Source organism: Ursus americanus, chromosome 33, assembly GCF_024610735.1.
Source record: "Ursus americanus isolate L20-20 chromosome 33, mUrsAme1.1.p, whole genome shotgun sequence".
Classification (NCBI taxonomy): Eukaryota; Metazoa; Chordata; class Mammalia; order Carnivora; family Ursidae; genus Ursus; species Ursus americanus.
Window position 1 is genome coordinate 18,956,214 of NC_142159.1, and position 20,138 is coordinate 18,976,351.

General features: G+C 60.2%; 2 protein-coding genes across 13 annotated transcripts in view; one reads left to right on the forward strand and one right to left on the reverse strand.

Annotated features, from left to right (window-relative positions):
* The first annotated feature begins 153 nt into the window (after positions 1-153).
* MFAP2 (microfibril associated protein 2) lies at positions 154-6,484 on the forward strand. Of its 4 annotated transcripts, none has more exons than XM_087858549.1 (9): positions 154-649; positions 2,899-2,974; positions 3,984-4,073; positions 4,280-4,306; positions 4,390-4,476; positions 4,559-4,634; positions 5,401-5,488; positions 5,697-5,770; positions 5,978-6,484. In XM_087858549.1, the coding sequence occupies exons 2-9, from the start codon at positions 2,938-2,940 to the stop codon at positions 5,979-5,981; spliced, it is 483 nt and encodes a 160-aa protein (XP_087714675.1). In that variant the 5' UTR covers positions 154-649; positions 2,899-2,937; the 3' UTR covers positions 5,982-6,484. The 4 variants fall into 4 exon arrangements, with proteins under 4 accessions (XP_087714675.1, XP_087714674.1, XP_045660237.1 ...); XM_045804281.2 differs by having other exon boundaries at positions 232-649; positions 3,987-4,073; positions 4,590-4,634; XM_045804280.2 differs by having other exon boundaries at positions 238-649; positions 4,590-4,634.
* A 1,082-nt stretch (positions 6,485-7,566) lies between these two features.
* CROCC (ciliary rootlet coiled-coil, rootletin) overlaps positions 7,567-20,138 on the reverse strand; it is a 48,884-nt gene continuing 36,312 nt past the window's right edge. For 6 of the 9 annotated variants that reach the window (XM_045804278.2, XM_045804279.2, XM_087858547.1 and 3 more), the window contains 10 exons: positions 19,644-20,016; positions 14,391-14,560; positions 14,158-14,278; positions 13,728-13,891; positions 12,113-12,328; positions 11,227-11,451; positions 10,655-10,804; positions 10,149-10,349; positions 9,804-9,935; positions 7,567-9,050 (listed from right to left, as the gene is read on the reverse strand). In XM_045804278.2, coding sequence (XP_045660234.2) covers positions 8,766-9,050; positions 9,804-9,935; positions 10,149-10,349; positions 10,655-10,804; positions 11,227-11,451; positions 12,113-12,328; positions 13,728-13,891; positions 14,158-14,278; positions 14,391-14,560; positions 19,644-20,016 — 2,037 coding nt within the window. In that variant the 3' untranslated portion in view covers positions 7,567-8,765. The remainder of the gene's footprint in view (positions 9,051-9,803; positions 9,936-10,148; positions 10,350-10,654; positions 10,805-11,226; positions 11,452-12,112; positions 12,329-13,727; positions 13,892-14,157; positions 14,279-14,390; positions 14,561-19,643; positions 20,017-20,138) is intronic. The other 3 variants (XM_045804273.2, XM_045804274.2, XM_045804275.2) reach the window with 2 other exon arrangements.

Genomic DNA, 20,138 nt, shown 5'->3' on the forward strand with positions numbered 1-20,138 from the left:
GGGGGCCTCTTGGAGAGCGGGATCTGGGGGAGGGTCAGGAGGCATGAATTTGGACTTGGATCCTCGTGGGATCCTTGTTGCCTTGGGGACATTCTTGGGGCCTGGCCTGGTAGCCTGTGGTCCACGGGTAGACAGCAATGGTGGTTCTGGAAGCCAGCCCCCGCCTGGAGCTGGCTAGGGAGACCCAGGAGGCACCGCCAGAGAGGCAGGAGGGAAAGCAGGTCAGGAGGGCTGTCCTGGACGCTAGGAGAAGCCAGAGGGGAGAGAGCTGCGTGGCCGTGGGTGAACCCCCCTTTAGGAGCCTCGGTTTCCTCCTCTGTGAAATGGGGGTAACAACACGTCCTCCAAATCCCACCTCACACCAGACCGCAGGCCAGACTGGCGAGGAGACGGGGGAGGCGTTCTGCTCGCCTGAAGTCTGCGCGGATGTGAGGGTGGCCCCCGGGGCGCCGCCCCCAAGGCCGCCCCAGAAGCGGGCTGGAGCCCCGCGGACGCCGCGGGCGGCCGGGCTGAGCTCGCGTTAGGACCCAGCGGCTCCGGGGCTGGAGGGCGGGCGCCGACCCGTCGGGGGCCCGGAGGGGGGCTCGGAGCGAGCGGAGGGGCGGCTCCGCGGGCGGACTAGGAGCTGGTGGCGGAGTGACCCGACCAGGTAGGCGCGGGCCTGGCGGCGGGGGCCGCTAAGGGGTCCGGGGAGCCTGGGGTGCGGGGCTCCGCGGGCCCCCGAGCCTGGGGGCGGCTGCCGGGCTTCCTGAACCCGGGGCCGTCTGAGCAGATGCTAAGAAGGCACTTGGGGGGTTTGGAGTCGCTTGGAGGGGGGCCGGAGTTTGGGGGAGTTTGGGGGAGCCCGAGTTGGGACGTCGGGGCGGGGGGGCCTCTCGTTCGCCCCGGGAGGCTGAACTGCCGCGGGTGGGGTGGGGGCGTCGGCGGGAGCAGCCGGGCCACAGCCGCGGAGAGACAAAGGGACACCCGAGACCAGGAGGGCGCGGGGAGCCGCCGAGCTCGCAGGCGTCTGATTGTTCCCAGCTGTGCGCCGCCACATCTGGTCTCCCCCCCTCCCGCCGCTCCGCAGCCGGTCCCCCAACCCCCCACCCCGGGGAGTGTGGGGTCCGGGGCTCTGAGTAGGCCCCGCTCATCCCCTCCTGCCCACTTGGGGTGGGGTCCCCAGCTGTGGAAGGGGCCAGAGGGGGGCCGCCTCCTAGGCAGGTCCGGGCTTCCCCCACACCCCAAAATCCATCGTCTAGACAGAGATGCTTGGAGATGTGGTCCCCCCAGGAGGATCCATTACTCCCACACCCCTTGCCCTGGGGGCCCCTTCCCCCAATAATATGCCTGGGCCTGGGTGCCAGACCCTCCCAGGGAAGAAGACTCCGTGCAGAAGGCCGAGAGGCCTAGGAGGAGTTTGGGGGACCGACAGCCCCCATCCCACTTCTTAAGGCCCCTTAGGCCCCTACTCAGGGCCTCTTTCTGAGTGGTGACAGTTGCACTGGCCTGGCTGCCACCAGCCCATGGGGACAAGGAGGGGACGGTGAGGCCTTGTGGGGAGTTACCAGGAAAGAGCTCCAGGTTTTTTTGGTCCCTCCTACCATGCGAAGGCCAAGGGTTTTCAGAATGGGAATGTGGGGAGCCAGATGTGCCCTGCCTCTGGGGCAGCTTGAGTCATGGGTCTCATCTCCTCCACCCCACCCCACCCCACCCCAGTAAGGAAGGGAGGTGGTGAATGTGTGAGCCAGGCGGGGGGTCCCAGAAGGCTCAGGATTGGGAGGGAAGAGGGACGGATGCCCACGTTTCCTTCCCCTCTCTCTAGACACCCTGGGGGCAGTCAGGGCTCCCGTTAGCTGTCTGGAAGAACTCCCTTTGCCGTGGTGGGAGGGGCCCTCCTGGGGGGATGAGCCCTGGGCTCTCTCCCAGCACTGCCGGCAGAAGGATGACAGTCCTGAGACTGCCTCCCACGGCGCTGGGACTGCGCACCGGGACCCGGAGACGCTGCCAAGCCTGTGGTGTGGCCAAAGACCGTAGTTCCTGAACTTCAAGAGCCTGGTGAAGGCTACGGACCACTGTCCTCTCCCTGCAAAATGACCTGCGCAACACTCGTCATAGGCTGTTAGGGGGCTCAGAACCCCTGGGCTGGGTGACATCATGGTCCCTCCAGTGCTGCCCTTCTAGGATCCAGAGAAACTCTCCTCAGACTCCACCCTAAGTGTTTCCTGCCGCTGCAGACAAATAGACCTTAGTCTCGTGAGTCTGGGATGAAGACAGCCAGGTCTTAGGAGGCCCGGAGGCCTGGCAGGAGAGGAATCTTCTGGGGGTGGGAGCCCTGCCCAGGCCTGGCTGCCCTTCGGCCCCTGGGGCCCATGCATGCATGTGGTTTCCTGCAGAGCAAGACACTCGAGGCCCGGGGGCTAATTGGGAACAGGTGGTGGGTCTGGCAGACGCTGCGGAGTCCCGGCTATGGTGGTGGCTGAGCGGGACTGGGGTCCTGAGGATGGGCCTGGGGTCAGGAGTTCATGCCATCAGGGCACGAGACACCAGAAGGCGCTGAGTCAGGAGGAGGGCATGGCTGTGGGCTAGGAGAGTGGAGTCAAGGCTAGTGGGGGGCAAGAAAGTCTCCCTTAGTGAGAGGGGCAGGGTGGGTTCTGTCCATTTGCATGATCAGCACTGGAGAAGGGTTGGAGGCCCGGTCCCTTGGGACCTGAACAGCTGGTGGGCCATGGGGGACAGCAGATGTCCCTCCAAAGTAGCTCCGCCTGCCCTGCCCCGCCCCGCCCAACTCCTCGTCCTCCCTATGGCTGGCTTTTAGTCTGAGCGCCTCCTTCTCCAGGCTGACGCGGGGGAGCAGAGGTGGGCTCTGCAGTCCTGGGTGCGTGGGCCAGATACAGCCTGCCCCTCCTCTTCCTCCAGCTGTCCTGACACCAACCCAGACTGCCTCACCTCGTAGCCATGAGAGCTGCCTACTTCTTCCTGCTGTTCCTGCCTGGTAAGTGCTCCTGGGGCCGCGGGGCTCCCCTGGTGTGGGCGGAGGTGAGGAGCTGGCAGTGAGCCTTTATTGGGCCCTGTGGCCAGAACTCAGCTCCCCGGGTGGCAGGGCCTCCTGCCTGCTAGACCACAGACTGGACTGGCCAACCCCTCCCGGAGTCGGAGGCACCACCCCAGCCCTCACCCCAACCCTCCACAGCAGCAGCCAGGCTGGGGCTCTGGGCAGTGGGCACACACCCAGGCACCGGGAGTCCATGCTTTTCCTCTACTGTACTGACTCTCCTGGGAGCCGATGTGTAGAAAGGAGAGGCATGCAAGGCAGGGAGTCTCTAGGTCTGGGTTCCAGACCCACCCTATACAGTCTTGACCGTGGAGTGATCCCTATTGGTCAAATGAGGAGGTATCGGTGGGGATCTAACATTTATTCATTTAACAGACACTAATTGAGCTACATGTGCCAGGCACAGGCCTACACCCTGGGGATACAGTAATGAACCGGGCAGACAGATCCCTGCCTTCGTTGCTGCCCGTCTAGGGAAGGGAAGCTGGTATACCAAGTCGATGTGATAAATGTCAGTGTGTCCAGTGCTGTGATGGAAATAAACAGAAGAATGGGATGGAGAGGGTGGATGGGTCAGTGAGGGCCTCTTGGCAGAACTGAATTTTTACTTGAGACCTGAAGGAGGAGAAATTAACCAAGATTACAGGCCTAGGGAGTCAAGTGCAAAGGCCCTGGGGCAGATAGGAGTACACAGTTCCAGGAATAGCCAGAAAGCTAGGATGGGGATGACAGGCCAAAAGTCAGTGAGGTGACATGGGAGCCCGGAGTGTAAGGGCCTTTATGCTTGAGGAAGGAGTTGGCTCCCTTGGATCTAAGAGTCTGGTTGTAGAATCTTAGGGTCTTACTGGCCTGCGCTTGGGACCTCTATCTACCTATCCTCCCCAGAAGTCCTCGGGGCCCCTGCTGTCCTTCCCTGCAGGGCAACCCCTCATGCTTTACTTCTTCACAGCAGGCCTGCTGGCTCAGGGCCAATATGACCTAGACCCACTGCCTCCGTTCCCAGACCACGTCCAGTACACCCAGTACAGTGACCAGATAGGTAAGGGCCTTGCCCTCCCCAGGTCTCCCCACACCCTGCCATGTCATCAAGGCCTGGCTCCCAGGTGTGCCTGACTCAGCTGGGGACCCAGTGGGAAGGGGGGTGGGAGTCCTAGGGGTAGTCTTGGGATTAGCCGTGACCTCCTTGGCCCCTGGGACTGACAGCTTGCCCAAACCCCGACAATTCCACATTTGTCTTTGTTCTAGACAACCCGGACTACTACGATTATCAAGGTAAAGGGCGGGGCGGGCGGGCGGGCAGCTGGGTGCTGGGGTGGAGAGAATGGCGTGGACTCCCTGATTGTCCCCTGTCTCAGAGGTGACTCCTCGGCCCCCCGCGGAGCAGTTCCAGTTCCAGTCCCAACAGCAAGTCCAACAGGAAGTCATCGCGGCCCCCACCGTAGGTAGGCAGCCGGCTCCTGCCGAGCCTGGGAGCGGCTGGTCTGTACCAGGGTGGGGCAGGTGCTCTGAATGGACCCCTCTCAGTGATCTCTGCCTGCCCCTCTCCCAACACCAGCACCAGGAAATGTGGAGACAGAGCCCACGGAGCCTGGGCCTCTGGGTAAGAGCTTCCCTGAGAGCTGGAGAAACGGAGGCACGGCCCCAGGAGTCAGGGTAGAGTGGGGTGCGGTGCTGGTAGGATGGAGACAGCCAAGCCTTTTGCTTTTGCTGGGTAGACGGCAGGGTCAGCGGCTTGCAGACATGCCCCTGCTTAAGGCCAGCAACTCCAGGACCCCTCAGGCAGCTCTAGGGGACCCCCTTGCCCCTGGGCTTGGCTGCAGGCTCAGGAAGGGCTCTCTACCCCCCAGACACTGGAAAGAGAAAGGAAATGTGCTGGGGGCTTCCTGCCTGCCAGCCAGCAGGACTGGGTGGTGCTCGTGGCAGGTGATGCCAAGAGGGGACCAGAAGCCCAGGCCAGCCGAGCGAGCCCTGTGCCGCCCCCAAGAGCCTGCGGGAGCCAGACTGAGGGCTACTCCCCCCCTTGTGAGCTCAGTGTTAGGGTGCGGTTCTGTGAGCGTGCACAGCCCTGTGTGGTTGGTGTGGACTTCCGTGACCGTGTGCGTGTGGGCGCGGTTGTGTTTGAATACATGCTTCCAAGGGTGTTTGCGAATCTGAGCGCACATAAACACGTATAAAATCCGGCAGCCCCCGGATGCCCCGCAATGCTGTCTGTGCGTCTGTGCGCGCCTGCGTGCGTGTGGGCCAGAGGGTGCAGGGTGGACCTAGACCCTGATAGGACAGCCAGTCTTGGCGGGCAATGTTGGGGGCTCCCCCCCAGCTTGGGGCCCCAGGCTGCAGCCCCTAGTCTGATCCGGCCCATCACCCAGACTGCCGCGAGGAGCAGTACCCGTGCACCCGCCTCTACTCCATCCACAAGCCGTGCAAACAGTGTCTCAACGAGGTCTGCTTCTACAGGTGAGCACAGGCAGGGCGGGGGACGGGGTGCGGCGGGGCGCAGGGCGGGCAGCGGCGCCCGGCCGAGCTGGGATTTGGGGGAAGCATGAATCCTGAAGTGGAACTCGACTCTGGTTGAGCCCAGACATAGGGGTCGGGACCCTCGGGCTCCCCCAGTGGGGCGGGGTGAGGGTGGGCTGACGCCACCATCCCTGCTTCGTCTCCCCAGCCTCCGCCGTGTGTACGTGGTCAACAAGGAGATCTGTGTCCGCACGGTCTGTGCCCACGAGGAGCTCCTTCGAGGTAGGAAGGCCTGCACCCCAGACCCCTCCCTGCCCCCCCACCCTCCCACTGGGTGTTTATTAAGCACATGTTCTGCGCCAGGGCCACATCCGGGGGGGATCCTGAGCCCCCTCCCTTGGAACATTCCCTATCACAGGGTGGAGAAGGGGGCAGTGGTTTTCCATCCCCCAGCCCCACCCTGACCCCAACTCCTCGCCCCCACCGCAGCTGACCTTTGTCGGGACAAGTTCTCCAAATGTGGCGTGATGGCCAGCAGTGGCCTTTGTCAATCCGTGGCGGCCTCCTGCGCCAGGAGCTGTGGGGGCTGCTAGGGCGGAGCTGGCACCCCCCCCCACCCCACCCTGGACCTTCACGGATCCGGGGCCCTCAGGCCCTGCCTGACCTGGTGCTTTTCTCCCCAGCTTCCCATTCCTTTTATTCTGTAAAAAGTTAGTGGACTGTGGCCCTGAGGGTTCGTCTCAGGCCCCTCTCCCGGCCTGAGGCCACCCCTGGGGCACAAGGGGGGGCTCCCCGCTGCCCAGATGAGGGGCATCTCAGGCCTCTCGGTGGGACCCGGGCCTCTGATGTGCCTTCTCAGTCCCTCTGAGGACAGTCCCCCAGCCCCCAGCCCCTCGAGGCAGGCTATGCCCCTCAGCCCCAGCTGGTCTGCTTGGATTTCCTACAGCTCCCGGGCATAGACCACCTTTGTTTTATATAAAATTAAAATGGTTTTTACAAAAGATTCAGTCATTTTTCAGTTGGGAGCACAGAGCGGGTGGCCAGCTGCCCCCAACACTGTTCTCACTGAGAGGCTGCCTGGGGCCCTGGGGAGAAGGGACCGTTCAGGTGACCTGTGGCCTTGCCTCTGCGGTCCCAGTCCTGCCTCCTCACCCACTGGCTTTAGCGGTGACCCACCCAGAAAGATGGACTGTGACAGCTTTCCCCCTCAGGGCCTGTGGGGGCATGGCAGGGGGACACAGCTTCCTCATTGGCCAGGCTGCTTGGTGAGGGCGTGAGTTCCCTGTCATCAGAGGGCTACAAGCCAAGACGGGAGGCCGCCCATGTGGAGGCAGAAAGTGCATATAGGGTGTAAAGCAGGAGGTCAGTGTAAAGGACTCGGATCCACCTTTGGGGGGGAAGGCTGGTGGTTCAGAGGGCAGAGGCAGGGCAAGGCATTAGCACGCCTCCCTCTGACCCGCACGCAGGACCAGGCTCCCCGTGCGTGACCCGCAGACGCTCCCAACAGGCCTGCGTGTGGGTCCTGGTACTATCCCCGGCTTACAGACAGGAAGCCCAGGGGCATCACTGACCCACCGAGGGGCCACGGCTAGAGGTGGCAGAGCTGGGGCAGAACCTGACTCCCGGGACTCCAGGGAGGAGAGGAAGTTCTCCTCGCACACACTGGGCGCCCTGCATCCGCTCCTGCTCCTGACCACCCCGTGGGGCGCGTCCCCATTTCACACACGAGCAAACCGAGCCTCTGCGGGGTCGTGCAGCTTCGCGGGCTCATTCAGCGGAGCCAGGACAAGACCCCAGGGTCACTCCCGGGCCTGCCCTGTCCTGAGGAGGGGCCGGAGAGCTGTGGCTGGAAGGAGTGGAGCCGAGCAGTTTGGGTGACAGCCCAGTTACCTGGGACCGGGGGCCCAGGACCCCAGAGCGCTCCCCGCGCCGACATTCTGTGAGGCTGGGAAGTGCCACAGCCCTTCTCAAGCCTCCCCCTCTCCCTGTGCACCCCTGGCCGGGGGGCCTCATCCCTCCTGGCCCAGGCCCCAGGGTCCCGCCCCCATCTCTCAGGTGCAGAAGTGAAGAGACACGTCTGTACAAACCGTTTTTAGAAAATGAGGTCTCCTTGCTACAAAAAACACAACAGTTCTGAACCGTTAACACTGTAAAAAGGTATAAAAATACAGGGACTCTGAACTCTGAGGAATTTCCTGACAAACACTCTGAACTAAGGCGGAGAGAGCTCTGGAAAGCCAGGGGAAGGCCTGGGTCTCTGACTCCCAGGCTCCCCTCCTCTTTCCCATTGAGCCCACGCTCCAGGGCCAGCCAGAGGCAAAGGGGGTCTCCCTGACCCCGGCTTTGGCTCAGTCACTCAAGGAGGCTCTCATGGGACCTGGAGGCTCATCCCAGGGAGGGACCGGACTGAGGTGGGGCCCACGGATAATGCCAAGAGGCTGCTGGTGTCCCCGGCCCTCAGCCCTCGGCACTGCCACCCGGCTCCTCCCCTCCTCCAGCCGAGCTCTGGTGGCCCGGACAGACCAGGGCCTGGGCAGACCGTGCGGACGGGGCTGCTGTTCTACCCGGCCGCGGCTGCTCTCCAGGATGCCAGCCAGGAAGGGGCTCATTCCCCTGCGGGGCCGGACATGGGGGAGAAGGCTGCTGAGCTCCTCCGAAGCTCCTGTTGCAGCTGTCCCTTCAGTGCGGACACCTGGAGAAGAAAGAGAAGGTGGGGCCAGCCCAGCCAGCCCAGGACCCCAGGCTGATGTGAGAGAAAGGGGGGTGGCTGCAGCTGGGGCCCCATAAGGGACCCAGTCCTGCCTGTTGTAGGACAAAGTGGGTCTCACGAAGCTCCAGGATGCCTCCTTCCACTCCCATCCCATCTCACATGGCCGCTGGCTGTCTTCTGATGGCTCCTCGCCATCTTCAGGGGCCACCTGTCCCCACTCTCATTATTTTAAGTAGGCCTGGCACTAGCCCAACTAGGGGGAACCCATGACCCAGGCCTGGCCCACCCGTGCACAGGTCAGGTCAGGGATGGTTGGGAAGACGTCTGGGATCCAAGCTGGCCAGTAAGAATCAGCCCGGGCATTTCTGCTGTGGCTCTCAAGAAAAAGGCCCCCTTGCCTCTAGGATGCTGGGTTGTTGGGATAACCTAGGCTGGGGCTGCTCAGGCCACCTGTGCCACCCAGGCGACAGCCAGGACAGCAGAGCCACGGCAAGGGGACGGAGCTGCAATGACATCACTTGAGCCCGTGTCCAGCCGTGACTGATACCAGCGTGGACCCACCAGACTTCAGTCACGGGGCCGCTGACTGCTTCCACCTGGGGTCACGGCGAGCCCTCTGCCACTCCTGCCCCTCCTCCACGTTTCCACATCCCGGGGCGGGGCCAGAGCCCGGCCAGGCCTGAGTACCTGCTCCTCCAGCCCGCGCACGCGCTGCCGGTGGGCGCGCTCCCGAGCCTCCAGCGTGCGCTCCGTCTGCACCTGGGCACTGCGCAGGCGCTCCAGCTCCTGCTGCAGCTCGTCGGCCTCCAGCCGGCCCGGGCTCTGGTCCTGCTCCAGCGCCACCACCTGGGCCTGCGGGAGGGGCGGCTAGTCAGGGGTCTGGCCCTGTGTGTGTGTGCACGCGCGTGCAAGGGGATGTCAGGCACCTCCCAGGAGCCTAAAGTCAGTGCAGGCACGGGGTGCCGGAGAGATCCTTGTTTGTCCCCCATGTTCCTGGCCCACCTGGTCTGCGAGTCCTGGGTCAGGGTCCCTAGTGAGCCCTGCTGACAGGCATGCACGCACGCGCACATGCACACACACACACAGATGCAAACATAGAGACAGGCCCCCACACACAGGCACAAAAGCAAGCACATAAATACCTACCGTGTTCACATGGATGCACGCATACGTGCAAAAGCCCAACACGCCCACATACACCTGCATCTATGCAGACATCTGTGCAGAAAGACACACCCACATAAAACACAGTCCTGATACCGAGACTTGCCACGTCCGTGCACAAGACTCACGCTCCGTGCACAAGGACACTCGCAGGCACACTCACACCGCTACGTGTCCACAACATACACGCACACAGGCTCACATACTAACTGGCATCTCTCATCTCTCCATGCTGGAGGACCCCTCCCTCTGGGACCTGGCTCTGGGCAGCCCCCTCGAAGGGTGCGGACTCCTGAGTTATGCAGGCTGAGGAGCCTGGGCTGGCTGAGCCGTCAGCATTTCCTGGGACGGCTTGGCACTCCCGCCGAGGGCGGGGGGTGGGGGCGGGAGGTGGGGGCCGGGTCCAGGGCTGGGGAGACAGAGGGTGGCCAGGGGCTGGACCTCCAGCATCTGGATCTGCCTCTGGGCCTCAGCGAGCTCCAGCTCGGCCCCCGTGAGCGTGCGGTCCAGGCGGCCCCTCTCTGCATTCAGCCGCACTGTGTCCTCGTGGCTGCGAAGCTTCTCGCGCTCGACCTAGGCGGGGAGCGCAGGAGGGCATCACAGGGCCCAGGGCAGGAGGGAGGGCCCACGAAGAGGGAGGAGCCCAGAGAGGGTGTCAGGTTAGAGGCAGCAAGACCAGGGGCCAGGGGGCACCCAAGACCCCCAGACCGTGGGGACACACGGCCAAAAGCAACCCTGGCTGGGACCCAGAGGAACAGAGGGGAGGGCCCTGGAGGCTCAGCCCACCTTGTCCAGCATCCTCTTGAGGGCCACCCGGTCCTTCTCCAGCCGCAGCGCAGACCGCTCCACCTCCCGCTTCTCGGCCTCCAGCTGGGCGACGGCGCCCTGGAGGCTGTCCAGGCGCTCCTGCAGCAGCCGTCGCTCGTCCCGCAGCTTCTGGACCGTGTGCTGGGCCGCAGTCTCCCCCTCCTGGCGCTGCCGCAGCACCTGCAGAAGCCAGCAAGCCCCTAGTGCCACCAGGCCTCGGGGTGCGCCCCTGAAGCGTCGCGATGGGGGTGCCGGCCTCGGCTGGTCAGGGCGGCGGGGAGGCCCACCTCGGACAACTGTCAGCTGAGGCCGCCTCTCCGGGCCTCAGCTTCTCCCTCTGTGTAATGGGGGTGTGGGCTGAAGGAACCACGCTTCCCCACGGGAGGCTGGGCCTGGGTCTGGGACGAGGCTGGGATAAAGAAGATCCCACTCCATTCTGAGGCCTCAGTGTCCGGGGGCCAGAAGGGGCCCATCCCGGCCCTCACCTCCTGAAGCTGCTGTAGCTGGCCCTCGGCCTCCGCCCGCTGCAGCTCCAGGTCCGCCAGCTCGCCGCGCATCGTCTGCACCTGCTCGCCCAGGGAGCTGCTCTGCTTCCGCGCCTCGGATAACGCCTGCCGAGCGGCCTCCAGCCGTTCCTGGGGGACAGGGGCTGATGGCGCCAGGATGGAGCAAAGGCTCCCCTCTACTCTGTACCTCCGGGTCAGGGTCACAGCCCCTAAAACAGCTCCAAGATCGTATCTGGAGGGCGAGGCAGACAGCGGGCCTGGCCCACTGACCTACCTAAGGTGGGGACCCCTCGGACCCCAACTCTGTCCCATCAACCCTGCCTCTGGGTCCCCATAAGCCTCGATGAGTAGACATCCTCTTATTGCTCCCCGTCAAGTCTCCTCTCACTGGCAATGCCTTTACTGGGCCCACCACGTCCAAGCCTCACTGCCTGGCTCCCTCGGTTCCCAACAGCCCCAGTGGCTGGCTCTCCATCAGGGCCCCTCCAACCTGCCGTCGGTGGCTCGCCCTCTCACCGAGCCCACCCCGAGCCAGGCCCCGGAATCCGTACTTGGAGCACGTGGCGGTCATGTTCGCAGGCGGCGAGGGCCTTCTGCAGTTGCAGGTTCTTGTCCTGGGTGCTGGCGAGGCTGGCGCTATTCTGGGCCAGGGCTCCGGTCAGGCCCTGCACCTTGTCCCGCAAGGCCCCCTCGCTCTCTTCCACCTTGACCAGGGCCCCACTGAGCCGTTCCACGGTCAGCTGCAGGGTCCCTGCCTTCACCTCACTGTCTGCCACCTGGCAGGACACACAGGATGGAAAAGGGGCTCTGCTCTCTCCACGGCCTCCAGCAGGGAGGCCGAACCCAAGCCGAGCCCCTCCCACCTTGGCCTCGGCCTTCGTCACTGGTGCTCACGGTTCCCACGCGCTCCCACTGGCTCAGCGCAGGGCAAGCTGGGCCCTGTCCCACTGCTGGTTAAGTCCCCTCACCCGGAGTGCCACCCACCTGGTTGTCTCAGACCTTACGGCCTCCACCCCGTTCCCATTCCCCTCTCCTTCCTGCTATGGAGGAGAGAGTAACCACAACCACCACAACCTGGAAATGTTCCGTGTTCTTGACTTTGGTGGGTGACCATGCAGAGCTAGCAGAGTTACTGAACATTCTAAAGCTGAGCTTCCTGGCAGCCAAGGCAAAAAAGGGACACAAGTGGAATCCACGCTCTAACTTGTCCCACCTGCTTCCTAGGTGTGCAGATTCTGTCGTCAGAGTCTTAAACTCTAATTCTGTCTGTGTCTCTTACTAGCTGTGTGATCTTGGGTGATGATGTCACCTCTGAGCCTCTGTCTGTCCATCCATGAAATGAGGATGACGCTTGCCTCCCAGGGTTGCTGGAAGTATTACGCAGTCCCCGTAAAGCCCGTGCCGATGAGGAGCCTGCAGGCGGTCGTGGGGACCCACCTGTCTCTGCAGAGAGTCCACCCGGTCCTGGAGGGCCTGGGCCTGGGCCTCGCGGTCGCTCAGGCCCAGGCGGCTGCGCTGCAGCTCCCCCTCGAGCGAGCGCCGCTGCAGCTCCAGCTTGACCGTGCGGCTCTCGGAGGCGTCCAGCACCTCCTTCAGCCGCCGCTTGTCGCTCTCCAGCTTCACCTCATTGGCCTTCATCTTGCTGATCTTCTCCTGGGGGTGCAGAGGGGTCAGACCCAGCTGCCTGGCCGCCCCACACTGCCCACAACCCCTCCGGACCCTCAGGAGAAAGTGGGGAGCAGCCTCGAGGTGGCTGGCCCAACCACTCCCGGGGTGACCTGGGGCCAGCCTGTGACCCTCCTGAGGCCTCAGTCTCCCCGTGTGTTCACAGGATGGGTTGACCTGAGAATCCCAGAATGCCTTCTGGTTTGGGCTAGTCCCACAGGCTTTGTGATCCAGGATTCTCTCTTCCTGCTCCATGGCCCTATTTCATATCTGTGTAGTGCCCAGGGAGGGGTACCACAAGGTATTCACAGAGCCCTGGGGAAGGGGGCGGGGGAAGGGTAAAAATGCAGATTGCAGGGTGTCCCTGCTCTGCGGCATCACTCTCAAATAGGCCCAGAAGCTACACTGTGTGACCTGAGCTGAGCCGGGTGGGAGCCCTGGGCCCTACCGGCTTGAGGGATGATGTTCTCCACCCCCCTCGCATGGGCTCAGACAGTAAAGGAAGCTTGAGGAATAGGAACAGGACAGAAAGACAGACAGGGGCCCTTCCATTCCCATTCCCATCCTATTACACCCAGTACGACCCTGCCCCAGGCCTGGCCCCTCTGCCGCCGTGCTCAAAGCCCCGACACTGCCATGTCTGGGCCTGGCAGCCCCACTCTGGCCCCTGCCCAGCTTTGTTCCTGGTCTCCCCCCGCGGCCCCTGCGGCTGGGCCTGAGGCCAGAGCTGGAACCACAGACATAACAATCCAGCTCGAGCTTGACCTGGAGCCAGAGGCAAGGGGTGGGCTGTGGGGGCAAGGATGGAGGGCCAGGGAGGGAGAGGGGAGGGAGTGAGGGGATCTGTAGCTGTGAAAAAGGCTCAAGGCTTTGGTGGCCTGGACTGTCACCACCAGGGCCAGGGTGTCCTGCCCCAGACACACACACACACACACACACACACACACACACACACACACACACATATACGGATGTCCCCCAAACACAGAAAAACCCCAGAGCACCACTTGTGTGGTTATACAAAGGAAACAGAGGTCCCCCAAACACCATATGTTAAGATCCTTCGCACATCGTCTCCAGAGACCATGGCTGGTGTCCCCCGTTTACAGAGGAAAATGAGAGCAGACAGGCAACGAGCAGCCAGGCCAGGACTTGAACCCAGGCTTTTCTCCAACGGGCTCAAAAGGCCAGGCCTTTTCTTGTACAGCCTAGTGACCCCAGGGAGGAACAAAAGGGTGGAATCGGAATGTACTTCTGGACGGAGTCACAGGCTGGTCACGTTAGCAGGTGCTGTGACCCAGGCAGACAGAGAGAGGCGCACAGGACTCACAGCACCACTAAGGCATGCACAGACCCCTGTCCCTGCTGGCCCCCAGCTCCCACCTACCTGGCTGGCCCGGAGCTCGCTCTCCGTGGCCTGCAGGGTCCTCTCTAGGGCGGCCAGCTGGTCCAGGGCGGCCCGGCGCTCCCGCTCGCTGCGCCGCACGCTCTCTTCCTGCTGTGCCAGCTGGGCTTGCGCCCCGCTCAGCCGTCCATCCACGCCACGCCGAGCTGCGGCACCCCAGCCCCATCAGGCCTGGCCAGGCTATGAGGTGCCCGGCCTGCCCTCCACCCACCACAGGGCCCTCGAGGGTCTGCCGGTCTGGACACACAGAGGGGGGCTGACTAGGGAGGGTCCCCCAGAGGAGACAGCCCCCCAACTCAGGTCACGGTGGCCAGGGCAGGGACACAGGAGCTGTTCAGGCCAATCCCACAGGTCCCCCCGCGGCTGCTAAGAGCACAGAGAGCAGAGCAAGGAGCCAGGGGGTCACACGCACCTTCTTCACTCTCGGCCACGGCTTTCTGCAGCTGCCTCACCCGTGACACCGCATTGTCCCTCTCGGCCTCCAGCTCGGCCAACTGGCGACTCACGGTGCTCATCTGGGCCTGAAGCTCATCCTGAGGCCCCAACGTCCGGGAAAAGGGAAGACCTCCGCTCTGACAACCCGCAGCGCCCCGCAGGGCCCTGCGCCACCCGGGTCCCTCTGCAGCCGCTCACACCCAGCCTCACCCGTTGTCTCTGGGCACTCCGCAGCTCCTGCAGGAATTCCCGGAGGGCCCCCCGCACCGCCTCCGGGTCTAGGTCTGGAGATGCCGGGGAGATGGCAGGTCCTGGGGATGGTGGCTCAGACCCAGGGCTGCGTTCCAACGGGCTGGGGCTGCGGAGCCCTTCACCGCTTCCTAGGGCAGGAGGCGTGCTTAGGGGTGCAGGAGCCCGGGTCTCTCCTGCCTGGAAGGGGCCCGCGGGCTCCTCGGGCACCACCTCACCCACCCTGCCGCACCCAGCAGCTTGCGTGAGCTTCCCGCTGCCCACTGGGTCCCTCACCCTCTTGCTGACCCCTTCCCAGCCCCCAAGGCCCTCAGAATAAAAGCCAACTTTCTAGCCATCACACAGAGGCCCTGCCGCTCACCCTGGCACAGCCCTCTCACATTTTACAAGCTGTCCATTCCACATCACCCTCAGGTCCCAAGTTCTAGAACACTCTCCCTTCCAGCACCAGGCTCTTTATGCATGCTCTTCCCTTCTCTTGCCAGGGCTTCTCTTTACCTGGCCCATTGCTCTAGGCCTGCTCCCCAGAGGCATATCTGACCCCAGGCCGGGTTGGGGTGATCTCATCCTCCCCCCGAGGCTCTGAGATCTGCCTCCCCGCCCAGACCAGGACCACTGTGAGGGCTGCACCCCAACGCCCAGTCCAAAGGGGGACACTCCACCCCCTCAACATCCCTGCACTGAATGCTTCCTACGTGCCAGGCACTGGGCTCTCCTGACATCCTATTCCACCTTCACGATAATTCTCTGAGAAGTAAGGACCAATGTCCCTCCACACAGGCTGGACAGGCTCAAAGCAGTTAAGGGATCTATTTGGTCCAAAGCTGGAAAGATCCCAAGCTGAGACAGGGAACCAGGCAGAAAAATGAACTCAGCCTGAAGAGGTGGGAGGGGCAGTGCACAGAGAGACAGGGCGGCACCTGGAGGTCAACATCGGAACTGCAGGGCAGGGGGTCAGCCTTCCCCTAGCATCCTCTTGCCTGGGCCAAGCGACACCCAAACCGCCCCATTGCTCCATCAGCACCCACAGGACCCAGAGCAGGACGTCTACCCACTGCCCCCAAGAGCCCCCACCCCTACAGAGTGAAGCTAGCATCTTCACAGTGGCCTGCAAGGATTACCCGAGCAAGTCCTTTGTCCCCACCTCCTTACCTCCCACTCCACTCCTCCACACTTTGCTCCCCCCTCTCTGGCTGCTGCTCTGGCCTTTGCTGTTCACTGGACAGGGGAACTGCCACTCAGGACCTTCCACTTGTCCTCAGAGTCTCTTCTCCTACTCACCCTACCTACCACCTCCTCAGTGGGCTCTCCATCTCCCACACAAACACCCCTACCCCTGCCCTTGCTGTAACTTTAAAATTTTTCTTTATTGCAGGGCGCCTGGTGACTCAGTTGGTTCAGTGTCCAACTCCTGATTTCAGCTCAGGTCACGATCTTGGGGTCCTGGGATCGAGCCCCAAGTTGGGCTCCACACTCAGTGGGGAGTCTGCTTGAAGATTCGCTCCCTCTCCCTCTGCCTCTCCCCATGCATGCATGCTCTAAAATAAAAATAAATCTTTAAAAATTTTTGTGATAAAATATATGTAACATACAATATGCCTTCCTAACCATCTTTTTTTAGGTTTTGGGTTTTTTTTTTACGATTTTATTTGAGAGAGCGAGCGAGAGAGCACAAGTAGGGTGAAGGGCAGAGGAAGAAGCAGACTCCCCGCTGAGCAGGGAGGCCGAAGTGGGACTCAATCCTGGGACTCAGGGATCATGACACGAGCCAAAGGCAGATGCTTAACTGACTGAGCCACCCACGTGCCCCTTTTTTTAGGTTTTTAATTAAGTAATATTTATTAATGTTATAGTTAACGGGGTCTGTGTGTGTCTTAAGAAATCCTTTCCTGCCCTAAAGTTGTAAAGATATTTTCCTATATTGTCTTTTAAGAGCTAGAGTTTTGTCTTTTGCACCTAATCTTAAATCTACCTGAAACCGATGTTTATCTAAATGTGATGTGATCTAAAATATAATGTAAAAAATCCCCCCATATGGACTCTCAATTATCCAAATACAGTTTATTGGAAAGCTGATCACAGATCAAGCTTCCAACACAGATCAGGTTTCTTTAGACAAGTGGGTCTGGTCCTTGACTACTCAACCAACGGCTGTCTCAGGAGCACAGCACCTGCAGTACCCAAGTTTTATATTAACTTTTATCTTCGGCAAGGGCTAGCCCCACCCATCTAGTTCTTTTTCTTCAAGTGTGTGTGTTGGCTTTCTGAGCCTTTGTTTTTCCACTGAAGCTACAGAACCGGCTTGTCAAGTTTGACACACATACAAAGTTAGGATTTTGATCGGACCAGCATGGAATCTACAGATGAATTTGTCAGACCTGACAACTTTATAATAGTGGGTTTTCTGATACACAAACATAGTATATTTCTATGTAGGTTTCCTTTAATGTCTCTCAATAAAATTTATAGTTGTGTCCATAAAGGTCTTGTGCATTTTATTAGACTGTTAGAATAATTTTTTTTCCTGCCTAGTAGAACTTATCTGTAAAGTCATCTAGATCTGGCGTTTTCTTTGGCAGAGAGAACTCTTAGTGCTGGTATAAATGCTATTTATCATTTCTGCTGTTGGCAATCTACCAACAAACACTTTCTGTTTCTGTTGATGTAATAAAATACAATTAATTTTTGTATGTTGATCTTGTTTCCAGCAACCTTACTCAAGTTTCCTATTTGTTCTAACAACTGATTGTAGCTTCTCCTGTATTTTCTACATAGAAAAATCATGTGATCTGTAAATAGTGGTGATTTTGTTTCTCTCTTCCCGAACCTTAACGTGTTACTTCTATGTTTCTTACCATAGTGTCCTGGCTAGGACCTCTGAGACTTCCATGACAATATTAAATAGAAGGGTTAAATGTAATATTTGCTATAGAGTTTTGAAGACCTGGTTTATCAGTTAAGGAAATCTTTTTTCTAGTTTTCCCAGAGTTTGGATCATAACTGGATGTTATATTTTATCAAATGTTTTTTCTGCCTCTATTTTGATGGCCTTTCTAACCACCTTGAAGTGTACAATTTAGTGATTAATGATACTCACATTGCCATGTGACTATCACCACTGTTTCCAAATCTTTTCCATCACCCCTATTTTGGATTGAACTGTGTCCCCCCCCAAAAAAAACCCAACAGGTTGAAGTTATAACCCCTGGTACCTCAGGACGTGAATTTATCTGGGTTGTTGCAGATGGAATTAGTTAAGACGAGGTCCTGGTGGAGTAGGGTGGGCCCCTAATCCAATACGATTGGTGTCCTAACATAAAGTGGAAATTTGGACACACACACACAAGAAGGCCATGTGAGGCTAGAGTTCTGCTGCCACAAGCCTAGGAACTACAAGCAGCCGGGAGCCAGGCCTGGAATAAATCCTTCCCTAGAGACTAAAGAGGGAGGACGGCCCTGCCGACACCTTCATCTCAGACTTCTGGCCTCCAGAACAGTGAGACACAAATGTCTGTTCTTAAGACAGTTTACGGCACTTTGTTTTGGGATTGTTTTGGGAGCCCCAAGCAAACTGACGTGTACAACCTCAAACAGAAACTCTGTGCCCACAATAACTCCCAATTCTCCGTGCCCTCTAGCCCCCAGGAACCCCTATCTATTTCTGTCTCTATAGACGCTTTTCTAGGCATTTCATATAAGTCAAATCATACTATACTTGTCCTTTTGTGACCGGCTTCTTTCACTTAGCACCATGTTGTCCAGACTCATTCATGTTATAACATGTGTCAGGATGTCACTTTTTTTTTTTTTTTTTTTTTGAGAGAGAGAGAAAGTGCAAGCTGGGGGCGTGTGGCAGAGAGAGAGGGGAGAGAGGAACAGGGACAGAGAGAATCCCGAGCAGACTCCATGCTCAGCATGGGGCCTGACACGGGGCTCGATCTCATGACCCTGAGATCATGACCTGAGCCGAAGTCAAGAGTCCAACACTTAACCGACTGAGCCACCCAGGCGCCCCAGAATGCACTGCTTTTTAAAGCTGACTAACATTCCTTTGTATGGATCCACCACATCTTGTTTATTTATCTGTCCATGGAGACACTGGTTGATTCCACTCTGGCTACCGTGAATAATGCTGCCATGGGCGCTGGGGTACACCTATCTGTTCCAGCCCCCCTTTTTCAGTTCTTTTGCTTATAACCGAGGTGTGGAATTATTGGGGCACATGGTAATTCTAAGTTTTCTGAGGAACTGCCACACTATCTTCTATGGCCTCCAGCAGGGGTGCTGTCTTACATTCTCACTAGCAATGTCCCTTCATGCCTTTTTCCTTACCTACTTTCCAGCCCTTACCACCACCCAATCCGTCCTCTATTTCATTTATATACCACATTTACTGCCTGCTGCTCCTACCCCCAGACTATAACCTCTGTAAGAGTAGAAATGCTAGTCAGTTTCGTCTACTGCTTCGTCCAAGTGTACTCAGCACGTAGTAAGTGCTTAATAAATACTGAATAACTGAATGGATGTGATCCCGGGGCTCTGTCTGTGGATTCGAAGAGGCAACGACTCATTATCCCGTAGTGAACGGCCACTAAGATTCCACAGGTTCTATTCTAGGCCCTAGAATCGACATGATGTCAGGCCGAGACAAGGCCGATGTTCCGGGAAGGTGTGCTCACACTCCTGGAGGCAGACGGCGGACATTCCCAGGGTCATCCACCAGGCCTTGGGAGCAAAGGGGTCTGGAAGGATTTCTGAAGGAGCTGCTGGAAGGGCTCTTAGGCTGGGTGTGTCTCTGTCTGGCTCTGACGCTGGGTTCACAAGCCTAGTATGGAGGGGTGTCGAGCTAGGAGTGGGAGACTAAGGAAGATGGGGTGCTGATGGGGAGAGGGTGAGCATCGATTCTCTTAGCTGGAGCCTCAAAGACTCAGAGGAGTCAGGGGCCTTAAGAAGCAGCACCATCACCCCCTTGAAAATGAAGCAACCAAAGGAGCACGGATCAGCGAAGGGGAGGAGCCTCGCCAAGCACCCCAAAGGGAAGGAAAGTGACATGGGGGCGGGATTGAGGCTCATCGTCAAGGAGAGGGGCAGCCCGGCCCCCCCGGCGGGCTCGCAGGTGGAGCTGAACGAGACGGGGGTGTGGCCACGGGCGGGGACTCCGCGAGACACGCCCCCGCCCCGCCCCCCACTTTCCCGCCTTCGCGCTCTGCTCACCTCCGGTTGGCGCGTTCCGGGCTGGGGAGCCGGGTGATGGCAGCGGGGCCGGGCTAGGGGAGCGCCCGAGGCCGAGGCCCCGGCGCAGGGCTGAGCGCAGGCCGCCGAGCTGCGCCTCGGCCGCGCGCCGCTGCGCCTCCACACGGGCCAGCTCGGCCTCCAGGCCTTGCGCCCGGCCCTCGGCCGCGCTCAGCCGCAGCCCCAGCTCGGCGGCCTCGGCCCGCGCCGCCTCCAGCTTGAGCTCCAGGCTGCGGGAGTGGTCCAGCTGCTGCTTCTCCGCGCCGCGCACCTCCTCCAGGGAGCCCAGCAGGCCTCGCTCACGGGCCCGGAACTCGCCCTCTTGCTCCTGCAGCTTCCTCTGGGCCCCCTGGAGCTGGGGCGGGCAACGCCGGGAGGTGGGGGTCAGCAAGCCTCCCCAATCCGGCGCGCCCCGCCTCGCAGGCCCAGCTCGGAGCCCACCCGCCCCCAAAAGCGGCTTGCACAACATCTGATTTT

Bases quoted from the DNA above. Each gene is read 5' to 3' on its own strand.
- MFAP2 (XM_045804280.2), top strand. From the start codon at position 2,938: ATGAGAGCTGCCTACTTCTTCCTGCTGTTCCTGCCTG. The intron at 2,975-3,983 runs GTAAGTGCTCCT...ACTTCTTCACAG, and splicing joins CTTCCTGCTGTTCCTGCCTG to CAGGCCTGCTGGCTCAGGGC. The intron at 5,489-5,696 runs GTGAGCACAGGC...TCGTCTCCCCAG, and splicing joins AACGAGGTCTGCTTCTACAG to CCTCCGCCGTGTGTACGTGG.